Genomic DNA, 15,312 nt, shown 5'->3' with positions numbered 1-15,312 from the left:
TGCAATTATGATGTAGGCAATCGGGAATTACTAGCTATTAAATGGACTTTCGAGGACTGGAGACACTGGCTGGAGGGGGCCAAACACCAAATTTTGGTTCTTACTGACCACAAGAACCTGTCTCAACATTCAGTCCGCTAAAAGGTTAAATTCCCGGCAAGCACGCTGGGCTTTATTTTTTACGCGGTTCAACTTCCTCATCGCCTTCCGTCCTGGTTCCAAGAACATCAAGGCTGACGCCCTTTCCAGGAGTTTTGGACCTAGTCAACAGATATCCAGGTCAGATGAAGCTATCATTCCTGACTCTTTCTTCCACTGTGCACTCACCTGAAATCTGGCAGATCTCATTGACATGGATTTCATCGTTGACCTCCCACTATCTGCTTGATGTTCCGTTATCTGGATGGTGGTGGATCGGTTTAGCAAAATGGCACACTTCATATCATTGCAAAAACTTTCTTCCGCTAAGGAACTTGCCAGCCTGTTTCTTCAACACATTTTTCGGGTACATGGCTTACCAATGGATATCGTGTCAGATCGAGGATCACAATTTGTGGCACAGTTCTGGAGAGTGTTCTGTTCCTTTCTGGGCATTGAGCTTAGTCTTTCTTCAGGTTACTATCCTCAGTTGAATGGACACTCTGAGCGCATTAATCAGTGTCTGGAACAATATCTACGCTGCTATGTTTCCTAGTGTCATAGTGACTGGGTATCTCATCTGCCACTTGCTGAGTTTGCTTTTAATAATTCATGCCATTCTGCATCTTCTGTATCCCCATTCTTCTGTGTTACAGGACAACATCCGCGGTCAAATGCCTTCGACTCCGGATCACCAGCTTCTTCTTCTGTCTTTCAGCTCCGACATATTTGGGGCAAGGCTCTTCAAAGCCTTTGGCAGGTATCTCTCTGCTCCAAAGAATCTGTTGACAAGCATCGGAGGTCATGTTGCTTTAAGAAAGGTGATTGGTTTGGCTCTCCACCAAAAACATCAAGCTCCGTCAGCCTGCACAAAAGTTGGGTCCCAGATTTATTGGTCCATTCCGAATTATTTCACAGGTGAACCCAGTAGCCTTCAAACTTCAATTGCCCAACTCTCTCCATATTAATAATACTTTCCATTGTTCTTTGCTCAAACTGGTCTTCTCTTCAGCCAAATTCAAACTCTGGTCCTCTTCCAGGCCTGCTCGGTGATAGTCCATGGTCAACACGAGTTCATAGTGGAGAAGATCTTGGACTCTAGAATTTCCAGGGGTCGTCTACAATTTTTAGTCCACTGGAAGGGCTATGGTCTGGAGGAACGTTCCTGGGTTCCTGATTTTGCACTACATGCTCCCAGGTTGAGAAGATGCTTCTTTCAGGAGTTTCCAGACAAACCAGGTTCTGAGGGTTCTTCAACCCTGCATCAAGGGGGTGGTACTGTTACAAGTTGCGGTCACGACTTGACACTTTTTGACAGTATGCCCAGACAGGACGGGGTTACTCCAGTTCTTCCTGTTGCTAGGAGATCGGCACGCCTCAGGAAGTGATGTTTTTTCCACAAGTGCAAACCTGATTGGGACTTCAGCCTATTTATACTCACTGATCTATTGCACCTGTGCCGACTATAGTGTATGTGAGTTCCCTCAGCCTGGCTGCAGAGACAGGTTGTTCCTATTCTCCTGTTCACTGAACTCCCACACGGCTTCCTAGCCGCTCCAAGTAGCTTCCGTGCGACCACCTATCTCCAAATGGCTTTCTGGCCACATCCAGCAGCTCCCGTGCTGCCAACATTCACCATACGGCTTCCTAGCCACTCCAAGTAGCTTCCGTGTTACCTCCAATCTCCAAACAGCTTTCTAGCCATATCCAGCAGCTCCCGTGCTGCCAATGTTCATCTTACGGCAATTACCCCAACATCGGCACCATCGCTGCAACATCGGTGCACTTGCCGCACCATCGGCTCTCAAAGCGATTATCAAACCATAGACTGTTTATCTACGGTAATTGCCCCAACATCGGCACCAACGCTGGAAATCAGCACACTTGCCGCACCATCGGCTCTCAAAGCCATTATTAAACCATAGACTGCTTATCAACGGCAATTGCCCCAACATCCGCACCATCGCTGCAACATCAGCACACTTGCTGCACCATCGGCTCTCAAAGCCATTATCAAACCATAGACTGCTTATCAACGGCAATTGCCCCAACATCGGCACCGTCGCTGCAACATCAGCACACTTGCCACACCATTGGCTCTCAAAGCCATTATCAAACCATAGACTGTTTATCTACGGCAATTGCCCCAACATCAGCACCATCACTGCAACATCGGCATAGTTGCCGCACCATCGGCTCTCAGAGCCATTTGCTAACCCTAGACTGTTTATCTACGGCTATTGCTGCACTATCTGCACCATTGCCGCACCATTGGCATAATTGTCGCACCATCGGCATCTTTGCCGCACCATCAGCAACATTGCTGCACCATCGGCACAGCTGCCACACCATGAAACCAAAGTGATGGTTTATTTTTCCACAGCACACAGAAATAGATAATATGTCAGGACAAGTGGTAAATACAGTGAACAGGTAATAAACAGGTAGCAGTCCGGACAGAGGCAGTCCCAGTAGAGTATAACGTCCCAGAACAATTCCATGAAATAGCTAGAGACCCTCAGTCCCCACAGTAGAAACTATCACTGATCACACCACAGTGAATAGCGTATAAGTCCCCTCAAGCATTTCCGGGACCCCACACGTTGAAACTATCAGAGATCACACAGCAGTGATAGTCCCTAGGTCCAACCAAGCATTTCCAGGATACCATACAGCAGAAGCTAATCACAGAACACACAGCAGTGAATAGCGTATAGGTCCTTGCAGAATTTCCAAAGTATAAATCCACACAGAACTGGTGATGTGTTCCACTAGCACCTTGGCAGAGCGAGACCTCTTAGCCAAAGTCAGCGACTAACATGCTGAGGGACCTTCGGTGACCTCTTTTGAAACCTTCCAATTTCCCACGATATTGTGACCACCCAGGGGGGTTGCACCATTTCCTGATTGGGACGTGTCCCTTATCTCTTACCTCCCCCAGATATTACTTCCCTGACGATCACCTGCTGGGTTGGCTCCGTGGAGTCTGCCAGGCTCCCGTGAAGCACAAAAGCAGGCAAATGGAAGGAGGAGTAAATCCTGAGCGTCCCTTGTGGAGGTGGGAGAGTCTTTTGTTCTGGGAGGTGTTACTTTGCTCTATTGGTTATTAATAAACATATGGACACAGGCCAGACAAAGGCTAAACATCAAGGGCTAGACAGTACTATACAGTACATTTCCTGCCATTCTTACAGTAAATAATATACCTGCTAATGGAAATGTGTGTCCTGAGAATGATCACACATACACTAGGAGACGGGAAGGGGAACACAAAAGGGCTAAAAAGTTAATTAATCGCTGTAAGGAATGACATGCTGCAAATACATTTTTACCACACATCTCATTTCATTACACCCCCCTTTCTTTTTATTTCTTTGCATGTGTAAGCAGGCCCTTTTTCTGGAATCACAGAGGTTATACACAGTGTCTGCTCCAATGCGCAGTTCAAAATTCAAATAGGGGAGCCACACCAACTGCCAATGAGTCCCAGACATCTATGTTTGGCAGCATTTGAAATGGCAGTTGGTGTGGTTCCCCTATTTTAATTTTGGACAGCCCCACCTCTGTAGCCGCCACTGGTTATACACCAAAACTGTATAAAAGTGCAACTGATATAATTTCCCACATGTAACATCGATCTGAAACCAGATGCACAGCTACCTAGGCAAAGATCCTAAGGATTCATGAATGATTATCTACTGTAAACAAAGGGCCCGATTCAGCAGCGGGTGCAATGCCAATATGTTTGCAGATCAAGCGATTGCTTGTTATTGTGCATTTGCGAATACCACACTGCACACTCACACTGATTGCATTGTGATTACATTCGTACAAAGGAATCATTCGCAAAGTGAGTGACAGGCAGTCAGCGCATGGAGGTGATTAGAAAAACACGTGTGTCTGACCATTTAAACGCTGTTTCATGGGCATGCATAAATTAGCCATTGCGATCTCCTTTGCGGCATAAGAGCTCTCTGCATGTCATGAGTGCTGCAGTGTTTGTGGCTGGTCAGACTTGACTTATATGCTGCGTGACTTCCCGATGGTAGCGATATTTATCCTGTTGTACATCGTTGGATGGATATGAGATGATTGGGGGTGCGTCTAAATCTGGCTATGGTCACCTTAAACTCCTAATTTTAATGGAATAAAAACTTCTAAGTGTTCTGATATGGCAAATCTGAAATCTTATATAGCTTTTCTTTACTGTATCTTCCTCGGTGGCTTGTTACTTCAAACAGTGCTGACAAATTAACTTGTAGTGTCATCTATAGCTTGGAAAGCTTTTGACAGGGTGATTGAATTAATAGGGTATGTAGTTATGAGACCGGCGGCCGCAACCCCGATAAGGGAGTTAAAATAGGCATTGAAATACCGACGCTTATCTTAATCCCGAAATGCCGAAGGACGCCTGCCTGAACGAGGTAAGTCCGAGGCGCCCTTACCGTTAGCTGCACGCAGGGTGGGTTAGGTTTAGGGAGCGTAGCGGGGTTAGGGTTAGGTACCCCTAGGGGGAGGGTTAGGCACTCACCCAGGACGGTTAAGTTTAGGGAGCAGTAAGGGGGGTTAGGGTTAGGCACCCAGTGCCAGATTAAGGTCAACATGGGACTGGAGCTGCAATTTATAAAAGGCCTATTGTGTGCTGCCGCAGGGGGCGTGACCAGCACCTACCTTCAAAAACGTCAGTCTCCCTCCTCTCTCTGTTTTTATCTGTAATGTAATGTAAGGGTCTACAATTGAACAAAGGAAAACATCCTTTGGTAACGTGAGCCTAATATGGCAAAAAAAATGGCACTTAATGAAATGTAAACTGTAAAATCTCTCTATATAAAAGAAGAGAGACTTTACAATACTAATAGCATACTGAGAGGATACACACACTGTGACCCGCACATATATATATATAGGTCTGTCCTGTCTCAAACATGCATGGGTAGTGGAAGCCAGGCAGTGTGCTGCCCCCTGCAATGGCTCCCACAGCTAGGGAGATAAGATTGACATAGGCAGAGACGACCTGCCGGGTGTTGGGAATGGGTTAAGTAAAGGGGCTGGACGGAGTAGGTAGCGGGAGAACAGAGATGGGGTGCAGGAATGGGACAGATTGGTGGTGGGGGAAGCAGACAAAGCAGCAGAGAGACGGGTGGAATGAGACAGAGACAAAGTCAGTGCAGGGAAGGGATGGGGTGGAACGGGAGATGGGATGGGGGGCAGACTGCGAAGACACATGACCCTGGCCTCGGCTCTTCCCGAATATGAGGGCGGAGTGTTCTACAGCCCCCAAAAAGCAACAGCCTGTCAATTAGGCTGCGGCTTAGGGGGCACTGGGTGTGATCACGCACGACCCGTTCTGCACATGTGCAAAACTGGTCCTTTGCATGCGCAGACCTACAATTATCGGAGATGTACATAAACCATCAGGTTTACATACATCTCTGAGTCAGGCCCAAAACGTTTTAGCACACAGATGAGTGACAACTAAATTTAGATTATATGATTTTTAATTGCACAAATACATCTACTCCTCCTAAATACAAATTGCTATACAATGTTATTAATAACAGTGCTCCCCACTTGCACCATATGCTAAGTAATAATGTTCGTCAAACCTCCTCAAATAGACTTTGGTCCTGCAAGATATCCCACCTATATATACTGTATGTGTGTATATAGATATATATATATATATATATATATTATATTATATACATACATAATATATATATATATATGTATTTATATATAGTACTGTATGTGGATGAGAAGTCATACCCTGAATAACTGTCTACTGTATGTGAAGATAAACAATCATTTTCCATATGTATGTAATTTATAACTCAGGTCAGGGGGTGCACTTGGTGTCATAGAGTGTCACGAATGACAAAGCAGGAGCTTTAGACAATTTGCAGCTGACCTACCTTGGTTCCTGGTGCTCTGCTGGATCTCATCAGTTGGACAGGTAATGGTCTGGGCTGATGAGCCGGCGGGGCTGAGCTACTCAGACTCTGTACTGGCGGCATGCCTGTCCATTTAGGCACAGTGGGGCGGCCGTGGCATATAGGTGACGTCGCGCAGTTATGGCCCCAGCGTGAGGTTGAGAAACACTGCTGTAAAGTAATCTAGGTGTTTCTATGTGATTGGTTAGTGACAGGTAAGTGAACATGCCAAAAATAATAGGTAGGTCCCATGAAGCTTTACTTTTCTCACTGACTATACTAGTAGGACTGAGGAAGAGTGGCAGGGACATAACTTTAGAGGTGGTTAAATATAGTTAACCAACTAAAATGTTGAATTAGACTGCAATTACATTAGGGAAACAGTAAGGAACTCCAGTGGATCACGATTAGCAAACTGTTTTGTTTTTGTTTTGTTTTTTAATTTTCTTGTTTTTCTGTTTACTTAGATCTGCAAACACTCAAAATGTCTGAAATAATAAAAACTAATAAGATACATTTAGCTAAATACAAAAATGTTTTAATAAGGCTGCTGTTCATATATGCTTTGTCTACTCTAATCCTAGGGAAAACAGTGTCTGTTCTATATCCATTGAGCAATGCCCCTTTGTCCTGGGATTATCCAATAAAGATTCCAAGCTGATTTTGCATGAATGTGTACAGCTGACGCAGGATTTGAAGACTAAGGAGAGATATATTTTCCTCTTCAGTGACATGATCATAATCGCTAAGTTAAAGTAAGAATTTAATTTCCATCGCATGAAATGTACAGAACTGAATAAAGTTATTTTATTTTGTCTTTTATGTGAATTATATTTGAGACCTGCTATAGTTTTTTGTTTCCAGACTATACAAATTAATGATAATGTACTCAAAGAGACAGCTAAAGTCTGTATGAATTACACTAACTCTAGTAACGATGGCTCACAATTTCAATGCCATGAAATAACACTGGAGTCCTAATTGCCTTTATAAAAATCCCTGTCCAATCTAGCAAATAGCAACAACTGTGATTGATAATTTGTTTGTTATCTCTGACAACTTTGAAGAATTTTGTTTCCCCCATTACTTTTATTTATAAAAATGGTTCCAAGCAATGCCAGGGTTTAGTTAAAGTTTTTGGAGGTATGCCCCAGCTCATCATGGTGAATGTTGCTGCATACTCATGGAAATGTATGTTTAGGGTGGACTTCTTCCTCAGAATAGTTATACCGACTCCCAGGGTTTGACCATGCCCACCCTGACTAGAAGACATCCCTAACGTAATGCACCTATAACCACTTTTGGATGAGATGTGATTGTGTCCCAATTAAAATCCAGATGTTAAACATACGGTTTTACAGTGAGGGTTTGTTATATATGCAGCTTTACGAGATGTCAGCACAGATGGTGCAATGGTTAACATTACTTCCTCACAGCACTGAGGTCATGGGTTTGATTCCCACCACAGCCCTACCTGTGTGGAGTTTGTATATTCTCCCTGTGCTTGCGTGAGTTTCCTCCACTAACCACACTAAAAAAATATACTGGTAGGTAGATTTTAAGCTCCACTGAGGCAATGGGCAAATATTCTCTGTAAAGCACTGTGGAATATGTGTGCACTATATAAATAACTGGTAATAAAATAAATAAATAAATGTCACCTGTCCAACTTAACAGGTCAGGCAGGTCAAGCAGATCTTTCGAATAAAAAAAAAAAAATGTATTAAAAAATGAGTCAATGTACCCACCCCCTTTAAAATATTGACCAGCACTAAATTGCTTGAGGGACAATGGTCCGTCTGCTAAAGTAGAAAATAACTCTGGCGAATAGGCTAAATGGGGTCCCAAAATAGCAAGTAATCCCACTGCATGTGGTTCTCCTGTTATAGAGAGAACCAGCCATAGCCCGAATAGTACTGAGGGTACAGCTGTGTTGTAAAAAAAAAAAGACCTCCTTGCTTGTCAACTTTGTAACAGTAACCCCAATATATTGAGAATGAACTCCCTAATACCATTATGCAATTTAATTTGGAATAGTCCAAAAAATAACTAAATTACACTAGTGAGCATTATTTTTTAAAAGGAAAACAAAGGCTGGGAAACCCCATTTTGTAACCTTTTTATCATGTCAGATTGCAACAGCTGCTCAACGGAATCTTTCAAAACCAACTAGAAAGTAAAACAAACATGAAATTAATCCATCTTGCAGTTGTGCAATAGGTTACAGGGGGGTTGATGAGATTTATTTGTGAATACCAAAACAAACCATTTACATTGTGTTCATAATCTCATGGTAAGGGGTTCTGCAAATAAACAGCTTGGAGCTCTTCTCAGAGACTACCAGGTCTACCCAGCACTATACAGAAAAGAGCTTGGGCTCTTGGCAACCATAGGCTGTGTGAATGTGTTGGGTATGGGATCCCGGCAGTCGGGATGCCACCGGTCATAGTAACGACAGCGTCATCCCCACAGTCAGAATCCTGACACTACAAGCTAAGCTTCCTAATGCTAACCCTTACCCCTACCCCTAACCCTACCTCCCCGGTGCCTAAACCTAACCTCCCCACCTACTGCCTAAACCTAACCCTCCCCCCTTAGTGCCTAACCCTAACGCTCCCCCTAGCACCTAACCCTAACGCTCCCCCTAGCACCTAACCCTAATGCTCCCCCTAGCACCTAACCTTCCCCTAACCCTCGATACTTACCTTCGGGAAGCTGTCGGGATTCCGGCGCTGGTATTTCGACCATTGGCATCCCGCACACCAGGATGGTAACATAAAAAAACAGAAATCCTGGCAATTTTGCTACCTCACGGGATACAGGGGGAGAGGTATCAAACCTTAGAGAGAGATAAAGTGGAGAGAGATAGAGTGGAGAGAGATAAAGTACCAACCAATAAGCTTTTAACTGTAATTTTAAAGGATGTGTTTGGAAAATGACAGAAGCTGATACATGGAGACAGGGCTGGAGCTAGGGTGTTTGACGCCCCCTCTGCAAACTATAAATTTGCACCCTCCTATATGCAAAAACAAGGGTGTGGTCTCACAAGGAAGGGGCATTAGTACCCCAAATCAAATGTCACCACACAGTATAACAATCATATTCACATTACACTGCTTGTAGTGCCCCTGATTCACATTATACCACATAGTACTGTCCCTTATTCCTGTTACGACACACAGTAGTGCCCCTTACTCACGTTGCGCTACACAGTAGTATCCCCTTATACACATAATGCCTACAGTAGTACTGCCCCTTATACCCATAATACCATACAGTAGTGCCCCTTATACACAATGCTCACAGTAGTACCCCTTGTACACATAATGGCCACAGTACTAGTGTCCCTTATACACAATTCTAGTGCCCCCACATCACAGCATCAGGCACCTGGCAGAACAGAGACACAGCCTCAGAATGAATCTCTCCCATGAGGCCGATGCTGCTGATCTTCACCAGTTAGAGGATCATATGATGGGCTCCTCCAGTCAGGGATCAGCACATGCTCCTCTCACCCCTCAGCACAGTCTCATGGGAATTATTTCCCAGTAGTGCATTGCCCTAGTCAGTCTGAGGAATCAGCAACAGTGGCGGTGGACTGAGACTGAAGAGCCGGCAGCAACAATGGACTGAGCTGGGAGAGTACCTCTCCTGCCCGGTGCCTCAATGCTTAGTATACTTAGCTTAGTGGGTTGTGTCTGCCCTGCATGGTAATTTTTGTGTGCATGTGTTTTGAGTTTTTCTAATAAATTGATGCAATGTCCTGGGATTTTAAGGTTTCAAAGGAGCCTCTTTATGGGTCCATGTATTTTCTACAATACCAAATTATCCTGTGGTTTGCAGGATCCAGTGTGATTCCAGTGGCATACTGTAGTCACTAGAGGTAGAACTACAGGGTTTTTGTGTGTTACAGTGTAAAAAATCAGTTAAAAATTTGAAAAAAATTGGCCTAATCCCCACCCCCAAAAAAGCATAACCAAAAGACATTGACCTCTGAGCCTGTTCTGGTACTGGATAAACGGAAGGGGGGGGGGGAACGGTGTGGGGTTCCCCCATATTTCCAGTAACCATTGTATTATAATTTGGTAGCCAACTATCTGGCCTCTGTGCCCCACCACTTTCTAGATTAATTATTTGGCATTAAGTTACTGTATTTGCTCTGACTCAAGTTGGCTGTCTCTTTGAGTCACTTCTCTTTGGTGTCTTATCCTCTCAAGAGCTTGGCCGCCAAACCTTTGTGGAATAATATAATTTCCATTTCCAACATCTCCTTAGATGTTTGTAACAACAACATTATATATGTATATATAGAAGAGAAAGCAAATATAAGCTACTGGCCACTCTCCCACGTCACTCGTATGGCTGAGGTTTGACTTTCTCACTTTCCTCCTACTGTAAACGAAGTACAGTGGGTGGTCTGCTCTGGAACCACTGCGCCCCCCGATTACTCATGTGTTACTATCAAAATGACATTGTGGAAATTACATTTTCTGTGTAGGGTACAAAAGAAATAATAGAAAAACTGATTACTGTTAACACATATTGTCAAAAACATATAAAGTTTATCTTGAGCTGTACTTTTTTCTGCAAGTGAGAAATCACTGTACAAAAACATGACTTAAGTTCTCTGAATATAACAGTTTTGTAGGTGGCACCACGATATTTAATATTCACTGTGTCTGAGACCTGCAGTTCTAATAACTAACTGCTCTTTTCTGTAACTATTCCTCCAGCAGCATTCACTACACATTTAGATAATACACCACTTAGTGAAATAAATGAAAGTTTCAAAGGCAAATCTGGATAATCCTAGACACTGGCTTTGCTTATTCTAGCATGCTTCATCTACATAAGCTGCACAATTCACTACTTTATCATCTTTTTCAAAAACACATCTGCATGATTCCCATTAATATAAATGTTTTTGGGTTGGTGTTGGTAGGTTGTCTCCTCCCTGAAGAGGCAGTGTTGGTGACATTTACAGCAGTACTGTCATTACCATTAAGTTACTGGCCGTAAGCATTTCTTGGCAATGGTTTCAGTGTGTAGTGCAGACCGTGCTAGTGCGGTCCACACTACACAGTAAAACAAACACACTGCTGCCGGGTAGTACACAGTGTACTACCCGACGGTGGTGTGTTTGTTTTAGCAGCCTATGAGAGTCACACAGACTCTAAAGGCTGCTGCACCAAGGGGTTGGGGCCAGGCTGGAGCTCACTCATGAGCTCTGCCTTCCGGCTCCCACAGTGGGTGAAGGGAGAGACGTCATGACGTCTCTGCCATAATGCCGAGCAGGAGGAGCAGAAGGTGGTGGGCGCAGGAGCGGGGTTTCCAGTAAGTAGTGTGTTTTGTTTTGCATGTGTCTGTGTGTTATATATGTAAGGGGCACTGTATAAGGGGCAGTACTGGTGGCACTGTATAAGGGGCACTATTGGGGGCACTGCATAGGGGGGACCACTACTGGGGCACTTTATAAGGGGCACTACTACTGGGGGCATTGCATAAGGAGCACTACTACTGGGGGCATTAAGATGCATATGGAATGGAAAGGAATGTTCCCAGAGTGACAAGAAATGGTGGTGTGTCATGTTCGCAAGCCCCTATTTTTCAGTGGCCATGTCCCTTGTGGTATATGGCCATGCCCACTTTTTTGGCGCACATACTTGGCAGGGTAGCTCTGTTTTTCATCTTGTCCTGGGCTCCAAATACCCTAGTTAAGCAACTGTCAGTTTATCTTTGGGATAAAAGATAAAAAGATATTGTTCACAAATCTTTATTTGTTCATTTAGTTTCTCAAACATATTCAAGATATAGAAATTTGATTTGATAAATGATGCACTGATCTTCCTTAACATTGCTAATATGCTTTCATTGTTTTGTTAGTATGAGTTTTGGCAAAATGAGGTTAAGCTCATATGCAAAACATGGGCTATTTAGTATTTCCGCCAACTCTTCTTCTTACTTAATCACAACAACTCTTCAATTAGTCTTTATTTTTTTTTAAGTGATAAAATCAATGGTGATGAGGTTTAGAATAATGAAGAAGATGTTGACTTGTTAATTGTTTATTTGCCACATCAGAAGGGATTCAGTAATCGGTAAGTAGTCTTCTTAATCTAGGATCAAAACAGGAAGTCTTTGTAGCTCCCCTACACAATCAGCCAAATACAAACAGCCAGAGTGGTAAACCACTTGTAATTGGCTGGAGGTGAAACAGATTTCCGGGGAGTGACTGCATTGATCATTTAGCGGCAGGCAGTGTTAGTGTGCAAATTCATTATCTTTAAAAGGATTTTTTTTTCATACCTGGATTATGATGGCTCAAAGCAGAAGAAAGAAAAAAAGAAACTATGGCTTCACATTGGACTACAGTGGGTCAAGGCGCAAAGAAAATAACATTACATTCCTCTGGTCTATCTTGAAGAATGACTGTTTTATTTTTTAAATTAACAAAGGGCTAAGCATGAATTTGAGAAGCTTGTTATTCAATCAAAGGTTATTTTATAATTGTATCTGTTCACTTATTTCTACTATTTTGATATAAAGGACTTAGGTCATACATTTGTTCATAGGGTTGCCACCCATTCGGGATTCCTTCAATTAGTCCGGAAATTCTAAGATCTGTCCGGAGCCTGCCTAAACCCGGATGGACAGTGTCCGGGAATCCCATGGTGTTATATCTGTACTCGGCTGGTCAATTCTAGACTGAATCATTGGAATGGTTGCTGACTTGTTCACCTGTTATGATGATGTCAGCCTGGGCGTTGGCCTGGTCAGTTTGCCAGCAGTTTTAATCAGGTACTGGCTCTTGGGCCTGTGTGGGTTGTTCTGTTCTGACTGAGGACCTAATTCAGACCCACTCGCTCCGTCGTTCGCATGCGCGAGACCCGAATAATGACGGCCAAGCCGTCGTTATGGGTCTCACACCAAAGGGGGCGTGCTGTCGATGGTGATTGACAGCACGCCCCCTTTAGTGGGCGTGCAGGGGGCGTGGCTGCCCAGACGGTGGCGTTCCCATGGGAACGCCTACCGTCTGGGGCCGGCCCCACTGACATCACTAGTGATGTCAGTGGGAGTGCTTTTGGCTCTGATAGAGCCAAAAGCACTCCAGGGCTTGCGGCAACGAGACCCTACCGCAAGGGTCTCGTCGCAAGCCCGATGGTCACGATGGTCTTGTCCATCGCGACCATCATTTTGGCCGCTCGCTATAGCTGCGGGTGGTCACCCACAGCTATGCGAGCGGCCAGGAGGCCGCTCTTAAATTCAGAGGGACGGCCCTGATTCAGAGCGAGCACTCTGTCACAGCGTCCGGCTCTGAATCGGCCTGAGTCTCCCACAGGATTCCATACCTTGCCTGGTCCCTGGTTCTAGCTATTTGCAAGCTACCTCGGAAGGATTGCTGGTTCTTCATCTGCTAAGTATCCTGGATACATTCTATTACATATGATTGTTAGCAGATGTACACCTAGCTAATATACTACTGTGGATATTCCATTACTGAGTTTTGCAATTACTCTCATTTTTATTAAATTATCATTCTGGAATAATTACTATTGCTTAAGTATGTACTGTATATATCATTAATATAGTGAAAATATACCTGCATTCTAAATTGTTACTAGCTTGCAGTGAAGTTAACTGCAGGAGAGTATTCTGGTAATTGCTTTTTAGGAGTGCTATTTGTACACATCAATTCGCTTTAGACAGACTTCTGTCTAGTTTGGAAAGTTAAGCAGTAAGGGCTTGGGTTGTTTCCTGGATGGGAGACCTCCTGAGTATCTAAGTGTAGTTCCCCATAGAGTGTCACATTCCTATCTCTATATTTTGATACCTGTCCTTCTTGCACTGTTATCACTTTACATGCGAAGTCCAGTCGGCAGCCGAGTACCTACGAACAAATGTGTTTTCCGAGAATGGGGGTTGTTATTGGTGAAGGGCACTTTGTTTAGGTTTCAGAGTTTGTTTAGAGTTCATTAGGTATCAAAACACATGGCAAGGTGTGGCACTGGTGACAATGCATATAAAAGGGCATGAGGTGCTCTGGGCTGGCATATAACGGTATGTGGATGCTGTGGAACATAGAAAAATGAATGATATGGCTCTTAGGCACATAAAGGGGCATGAGGGGGCTCTTTATTAGAGTGGTAAGAGAATGGCCTGAAATCTCACCACAAAAAGGTTGTAACCCTTCTGTTATGCCCATGTCTGGGAATCTGGAAATGAAGAGGTGGTAATCCTACCTGTACAGGAAATGACCTGTACAGAGATAATAGACTCTTTATTTATAACAGTATTGAACAAAATAAAAGGTGGAAGGGGCATTTAAGCATAAAATCTACACAGCTCTATTGGATTCCAGAAGATTGTGCCTTAACATAAGGCAAACAAAAATGATTTTAAAGAATAGATAAGACAATCAGATAATGCTGCTGAACAGTTCAGACAACTAAGTACCAAATACAGTGTGCACAGAAATGTTTAATATGGCTAGACCATTGACAGACACACTTTATGTTCCAGGCCACAAATAGCCTCCACAGACATTTTCTGTGGAATGAGTGTCAGTTGAATGATAATCTCAGTTCATAAAGCTACAAACATGTGACATTTGTTTGTGCTTCTGATTGGCTATTATATGTTCAATACACTGTCATTGACCTGTAGAGTATTTTGAGAATTTGGGGCAAATCTGCACTGATTTGGAAATTAACTCGGTCAACTTGATTCCAATCTCAATACCACAGTAATATTCCTATTAGAGACATGTGAGATTCTATAGCCACACAAACTTATTTCTCTCCAACCTACACAAAATGCATTTTATTTCCAAATTAGCTATGAGCTCTGTCTCTACACTGAAGTGCCAAAAGTCATGGGATAGATGGCTAGTATCATGTAGGACCCCTCTAGCCTGGCAAAGTGCAGAAACTTGAGGCGGCATCGATTCCACAAGTGGATGGAAGACCTCTAGAGAAATGTTGACCCATGCCATCTGGATAGCTTCCCACAGCTCCCTGATATTTGTAGGTGCAGGATTTTGGGTGCGAATGGACCTCTCCACCATGTCCCATAGATGCTCAATTGGATTCATGTCGGGTGAATGTGATGGCCAAACTATTCATCTGAACTTTCCAGAGTGATGACACGGTGCATTATCCTGCTGGAATATTCCATCATTTTTGGGGGTACATGACATCCATGAATGGCTGCTAATGGTCATCAAGCAATGCAATGTAGCAGT

The 15,312-nt window shown here is 43.6% G+C and overlaps 1 protein-coding gene across 1 annotated transcript in view; it reads left to right on the top strand.

Annotated features, from left to right (window-relative positions):
• Positions 1–15,312, top strand: part of TAGAP (T cell activation RhoGTPase activating protein) — a 214,310-nt gene that overhangs the window by 140,195 nt on the left and 58,803 nt on the right. The window contains exon 3 of the mRNA XM_088451751.1: positions 6,656–6,826. Within this exon, the coding sequence (XP_088307877.1) occupies positions 6,656–6,826 (171 nt within the window). The remainder of the gene's footprint in view (positions 1–6,655; positions 6,827–15,312) is intronic.

This window comes from Taudactylus pleione, unplaced genomic scaffold (genome assembly GCF_031769625.1).
Source record: "Taudactylus pleione unplaced genomic scaffold, aTauple2 ptg000006l, whole genome shotgun sequence".
Classification (NCBI taxonomy): Eukaryota; Metazoa; Chordata; class Amphibia; order Anura; family Myobatrachidae; genus Taudactylus; species Taudactylus pleione.
Note: the sequence above shows the minus strand (reverse complement) of the source record. Positions and strands in the feature narration are given on the sequence as shown.